The sequence below is a fragment of the Otolemur garnettii genome, unplaced genomic scaffold (assembly GCF_000181295.1).
Source record: "Otolemur garnettii isolate 467f Iridium unplaced genomic scaffold, OtoGar3 scaffold00306, whole genome shotgun sequence".
Classification (NCBI taxonomy): domain Eukaryota; kingdom Metazoa; phylum Chordata; class Mammalia; order Primates; family Galagidae; genus Otolemur; species Otolemur garnettii.
The window spans coordinates 214680-221309 of record NW_003852701.1 but is presented as its reverse complement, the minus strand read 5'-3'; the positions used below and the strand labels follow the sequence as shown (position 1 = coordinate 221309).

Below are 6630 nucleotides of genomic sequence, written 5' to 3'. Positions count from 1 at the left end.
ATAGCCAGGCATTGTGGCGGGCGCCTGTGGTCCCAGCTACTTGGGAGGCAGAGGCAGAAGACTCGCTTGAGCCCAGGAGTTGGAGGATGCTGTGAGCTGAGATGCCACGGCACTCTACCCAGGGAGACAGCTTGAGGCTCCTGTCTCGAAAAAAAAATTGTTAAAAAGGTTCATTATCCTTTTCTCTTTGCTTCTGTGTATGATTGAAAACTTCCATGATAAAATTCTAAGAAAACAAAACTCTTCAACCTTATCTGCAAATTACACTGAGTCACCCACACTCATAGACCGGAAATCAGATAATAAGACTTCGTGGGAGAGTGCAGAATGCATAAACGGAGAGATGGATAAGGCAGAATAATAACAATAGCTATTATTTACATAGCATTTAAATGCCAGGCCTACACACTTTACATAATACTAGGTCTTTGTCCTCACAACAACCTCGTTAGGTAATGTATACTTTTATTATCTTCCTTCTGCAGATGAGGAAACTGAGGCACAGAAAGACTGGCTAACTTACACAAGTTTACACAGCTTGTAAGTCGTAAAGCTAGATTCCAAACCCGTACAGTCTGACTTTCAGCTTTTTGCTCTTAAACACGATGCTGGTTAGATATAGAAAGCAGCTGATAGTTAAAGAAAAGGATTCATGAATCCATTTACTTATTCACGTATTTAAGAAATATGTGTCAAGCCTTTATAAGATGGGCAGGCAAGGATCTGTGTGCTGGAGTAGAGTGGTGAGCAAAACAGACAAGTCCTTGTTATCAGGGAGTTTAAAGTTTGATGCAGGAGATGGACTTGCAACAATAATCACACACTCGTGGAAAAATACAAACGTGATAAGGGTTCAGAAGGAAAACTACAGGCAGTCATGAGAGCATACCATTAAGTACCCAACCCAGTCTGGAAGGCCAGGAAAGCTTTCTCTGAGGAAGTAGCATTCAAGCTGAGAGTTGAAGGGTAAGGAGAAAACTAAAACTAGAGAAGGGAAGAACATTTCAGGCAGAGGGGAAAAGCATGACCAAAGGCCCTGAGGCAAGAGAGACCTGCATGTATATACAGAACTGAAAAGGCTAATGTGGTTAGAAAAAGCTTAGAATGGCAGAATTGGAACAGTTCTTTTGGAGTCCCATCCAATACTACTGGTGAGAAAACTACCACTGGGAAAGAAGGAAGTGATGGGTCCAAGGTCACAACCCCTGAATCAGTGACAGAAATGAGTCAAACATAGGTTCCCTAACTCCCAACCCAGTGCTCTTTCCAGCACAGATCATGGCTTCCCTGCATATGAGGAGGGAGGTCATTTGGGTAGTGGCAAAATGCTGCTGTTGGGGACTAAGGATGGAAGAGTGTTTTGGAGATAAAATAGCAAAAGGAGGCTTGGTCTCCGTAGCACAGTGGTTATGGCACCAGCCACATACATCAAGGGTGGAGGGTATGAACCTGGCCTGGGCCAGCTAAACAACTGCAACAAAAAAATAGCCAGGCATTGTGGTGGGCGCCTATAGTCCCAGCTATTTGGGAGGCTGAGGCAAGAGAATTGCTTAAGCCCAAGAGTTTGGTTGCTGTGAGCTGTGATACCACAGCTCTCTACCAAGGGCGACATATTGAGACTGTCTCAAAAAAAAAAAAAATAGCAAAAGGAAGTCTCCATGGGCAAGGAGATGAAGTGGATTTGGGGCAGAAAAAAAAAAAAAGTGAGGCTCAGCTCCCATAGCTCAGTGAGTAGGGCATAAGCCACATACACTGAGGCCTATGGGTTCAAGCCCAGCCTGGGCCTGCTAAACAACAATGACAACTACAACCAAAAAATAGCCAGGGGTTGTGGCAGGCACCTGTAGTCCCAGCTACTTGGGAGGCTGAGGCAAGAGAATCACTTGAGCCAAGAGTTTGAGGTTGCTGTGAGCTGTGATGCCATAGCACTCTACCGAGGGTGACATAGTAAGACTCAATCTCAAAAAAAAAAAAGTGATTTGGTAACCTAGAATTTAATTTGTGCTTCCCAGATACCTAATTAGCTTCCCCCCACCCCATTTCTAGCCAGGGTTCTTGTAAAATAGGTGGGTTGGGGGTGGGGGCACTGGGATTGAGGTTTTTGTTTCCTTTTCTTAAGTGAAAAGGTTCTGTCCCTGGGGAAGCAGGAGGGATGGGGAAAGCTGTGGGATGGAGGGTGTACTAGTCAGCCATCATCTCCAGCTCTGCCAGCAGGGGGAGCCAGAAACTGAACTTCCTGAGAATGGCAGTTGGCCTGGCCCCTGGGCTGGATAAACTTGTATTGGAAATTATCAAGTTACCACAGAATGCTGTAGTAATGATAGGAACTGAGGAGAAAAGAGGGAGCCAAGATTTAGGATTATCTGTAGGGTCTTTGCCCTAAGTTGCAAAGACTTTAATGAGTACCTTCTAAACTTGCTTTCCAGGGTTTGGGGTGAAGCAACCACCAAAAGGTAGAGAGCCCTTTGACAGGGCAGTGCCCCTGCATAAAACATGGAATCCTCCACTTCATTTGTGCTACCTCACCCACTCTGAAGACCTCACAATTCTGTCTCTAGCCTCATCCTCTCTCCTGAGTTGACCTAGATGGCAAACTAATTATAGGACATATCCTGGAAGCTCAAACTCAACATGGCACTGAATTCATCTCTTACCCTCCCCTAGACCTGGTCCCTCAATATCTTCCATCGCCATAAATGGTACTACCAACCCCCCAGTTGTCCAAGTCAAAAACTGGAAGAAATCTCCAAGACCTCCCTCTCATTTGCCCCACACATTCAATCCATCAGTAAGTCCTACTGGTTCTACCTCTAAAATATGTCCCAAATCTAACCACTTGTCTCCATCTCTACTGCCACCATTCTGTTCTAAGCCATCATTATCTCTCTTCTGGACCACTGCACTACCCTCCTGATTTGTCTTCCTCATTCTATTTGTGCCTGACCCCACTGTCTGATCTGCACCCCAAAACCAGAATAAGCTTTCAAAAACACCAAACTGATCATGTCATGGCCCTGTTTAAACCCTTCAATATCTCCTTTTTTTTTTAGAGAGAGAGAGAGACAGAGTCTCACTTTGTCACTTTCAGTAGAGTGCTGTGGTGTCACAGCTCACAGCAACCTCCAGCTCTTGGGGCTTAGGCAATTCTCTTGCCTCAGCCTCCTGAGTAGCTGGGACTATAGGCATCCGCCACAATGCCTAGCAATTTTTTTGTTGCAGTTTGGCCGGGGCTGGGTTCGAACCCGCCACCCTCAGTATTGGGGCTGGCTCCCTACTCACTGAGCCACAGGTGTCACCCCAGCTTTAATATCTCTTTATTATCCTCAAGATCAAGTCCTGTCTCATCACCATGGCTTACAAGGCCTTCCTGATCAAGCACCTCATTACCTCTCCCATTGCATGTCTCACTTCCTCACAACCATACACATACATGTACACATACATATATACTCTCTTCTTAAACTGGACCACTTCCGGCTGCTCAGATCTTGCCTCCAGACCTTCTCACATGCTTTTTCCTCTGCCTGGACTCTTCCCTTCCTCTTCACCTCACTATTTCCTACTCACTAAGATGTCCTCAGGTCTCCAGGAACCTTCCCCTATTCTTCCTACCAGTTGTCATTGCAAATCCTGCTTTTATTATCAGGTTTATATAATGGAATGGAGATCCTGTCTGACTCCCTCATGATCATGTGAGCTCTGTGAAGAACATATCTGTCTCTGTCACAGTTACAGCCTCACACAGCATAGAACAGTACCTACACATAGCAGCTGATCAATAAATATGGATAGCTGAACTAATGGATAACTTCTCAATTTATTAATCCTAAAAGGGAGCAATGGGCACCATGTTAGAAAACTAGAATGAGGCCTTGGGGCCAGGTGCGGTGGCTCACACCTGTAATCCCAGCACTTTGGGAGGCTGAGGTGGGCAGATTGCCTGAGCTCACAAGTTTGAGACCAGCCTGAGCTAGAGCAAGACCCTGTCTCTAAAAAATAGCTGGGCGTTGTGGTGGGTGCCTATAGTCCCAGGTACTTGGGAGACTGAGGCAAGAGAATAGCTTGAGCCCAAGAGTTAGTGGTTGCTGTGAGTTATGACACCATGGCACTCTACCGGGGACAATGAGACTATGTCTCAAAAAATAAAAAATAAAAATAGAATGAGGCCTTGGGTGGGATTGATACATCCAAAGCCATAATGAGAACCAGGAATCAAGAAAGGGGGGAGGGCCAAGCATGCCCATACCAGCCATTCCTCTTGCTAGTATCGCCCCTGTGTCCCTTTTATACCTGCCCTCAAGATAGACCTGGAAGTAGCACAGAGGAATCTGAGTTACACTCAGGAACTGGACACCCCTTTTCCATTCCCTTTCTAAATCTTGTGCTGAGACAAAGCCACCTGTGCTTGGTTGTGAGATGGATGGGCTCTAGCCAGTGCCTAGTCTTGGTGGGCTCTTCAGATGCCCTGTACCCACATGTTTCCTAGGTCAAGGACATTTTGGGGGGCTCCCCACGAGCTCTTCCTTAGCTACCTCATCCTCTGCAGCAGTGGAGAAACTCTCCCTACAGCATGAGTGTCTCTCCCAAAAGCTAAAATCAAGGCGGCTTCTCCCTGGTGCCAGCCTAAGAAGGGAGTCCAAGTAGCATCTAATCTTAATGTTTGTAGTCCTTTTCCTTTCTCTTTTGTACTAAAACAGACAGACAGTAAAAACTACAAGCTCTTTTTTTTTTTTAAGGAATTTTTTTTTTTGCAGTTTTTTTTGGCCGGGGCCAGATTTGAACCTGCCACCTCCAGCATATGGGACCAGTACCCTACTCCTTTGAGCCACAGGTGCTGCCCAAAACTACAAGCTCTTGGGGATAACAAAGGGGATTGGGGATGAGTGTTAAGTTTTTCTACAGCCCTTTGAAGGCCTTGGCCTCCTGACCAGATCTGAGTCAGGAACTGTATGTCCCAGAGAACTGGCTTCTCAACCATCTGCTTTGAGCTTAAAGAGCCTAGAGGCCCTCGTGGAATGCTCTGTTCAAATTAGCCAAGAAAGGCAGGGCGCAGACAACACAGCAGGAGGGACCTTGGCCAGTCTGAGCCTGAGGGTATGGAGGAAAGGGGCAGATACGTGACACCAGGGCACTCTAAGGGCATGGCAAGTCCCAGAACAGAGAGCTCCTCTAACAGCCCAACTCCATTGCTCCCAGAACCACAACTTTTACAACCCCTTTCCATGAAACTAATGCTTTGTGAACAACTAACAACTTTATGCCAGACACTTTCCCTACAACAAGAAAGATATTCTCTTTTACTAGTTGCAGGAACCAATATCAGAGAAGTTAATTGCCTTCCACAAGGTCATGCAGCAAGATTCAATGCGACCAGGACCAGTTCCCTTGTGAATAGTTGCCAAAGCTGCTAGAAAATGATTCTCCCTTTCAGTGAGCAGGTAGGCAGCCTGAGGATAATAGCCAGGAGAGGATACAGAAAGCCACACTCACTTAAAAATAATAATACTGTTGTTATAAAAGTCACTGACTGGAAGCGCATTTTTAAAAAGAACAGAAAGTCACACTCCTTTTATGCCTACAATACAACTTACTCCATCCAGGAGAAAACATGTCCTCCTTGTCCCTTTGATACACACTATCTTTAAGAATGGGTCAGGCGAATTAGTCCGAGTGGAGCAAGTGAGGAGAGTGGTTCTGTGATGGCGTCTCGGAAACCAGTAGCGCTTGCAGCATGACTGACCAACTGACTGAAGAGCAGATTGTAGAATTCAAAGATGCTTTTTCACTATTTGACAAGGATGGTGATGGAACTATAACAACAAAGCAACTGAGAACTGTAATGAGGTCTCTTGGACAGAATCCCACAGAAGCAGAGTTACAGGACATGATTAACGAAGTAGATGCTGATGGTAATGGCACAATTGACTTCCCTGAATTTCTGACAATGATGGCAAGAAAAATGAAAGACACGGACAATGAAGAAGAAATTAGGGAAGCATTCCATGTGTTTGATAAGGATGGCAATGGCTGTATCAGAGCAGCAGAGCTTTGCCATGTGCTGACAAATCTCAGAGAGAAGTTAACAGATGAAGAAGTTGACGAAACAATCAGAGAAGCCGATATCGATGGTGATAGTCAAGTAACCTACGAAGAGTTTGTACAAATGATGACAGCAAAGTGAAGACATTGTACAGAATGTGTTAATTTTTTTTTTGAGACAGAGCCTCAGGCTGTCCCCCTGGGTAGAGTGCCATGGCATCACAGCTCACAGCAACCTCCAACTCCTGTGTTCAAGCAATTCTTCTGCCTCAGCCTCCCAAGTAGCTGGGACTACAGGCGCCCGCCACAACGCCCGGCCATTTTTTGGTTGCAGCCATCATTGTTGTTTGGCGGGCCCGGGCTGGGGATTTGAACCCGCCACCTTAGGTGTATGTGGCTGGCGCCTTAGCTGCTTGAGCCACAGGCGCCGAGCCAGAATGTATTAAATTTCTTGTACAAAATTGTTTATTTGCCTTTTCTTTGTAACTTATCTGTAAAAGGTTTCTCATTAATGTCAAAAAATATGCACGTATAGTAATTAGGACTTCATTCCTCCATGTTTTCTTCCCTTTTCCTTATCTTACTGTCATT

At 45.6% G+C, this 6630-nt stretch overlaps 1 protein-coding gene across 1 annotated transcript; it reads left to right on the top strand.

The window, feature by feature from the left end:
• Positions 1-5731: 5731 nt before the first annotated feature.
• LOC100956147 (calmodulin-like) lies at positions 5732-6213 on the top strand. The gene has a single exon (XM_023509007.1). It carries the CDS (start codon positions 5732-5734, stop codon positions 6179-6181), a length of 450 nt encoding a protein of 149 aa, XP_023364775.1. The 3' UTR covers positions 6182-6213.
• Positions 6214-6630: the final 417 nt, after the last annotated feature.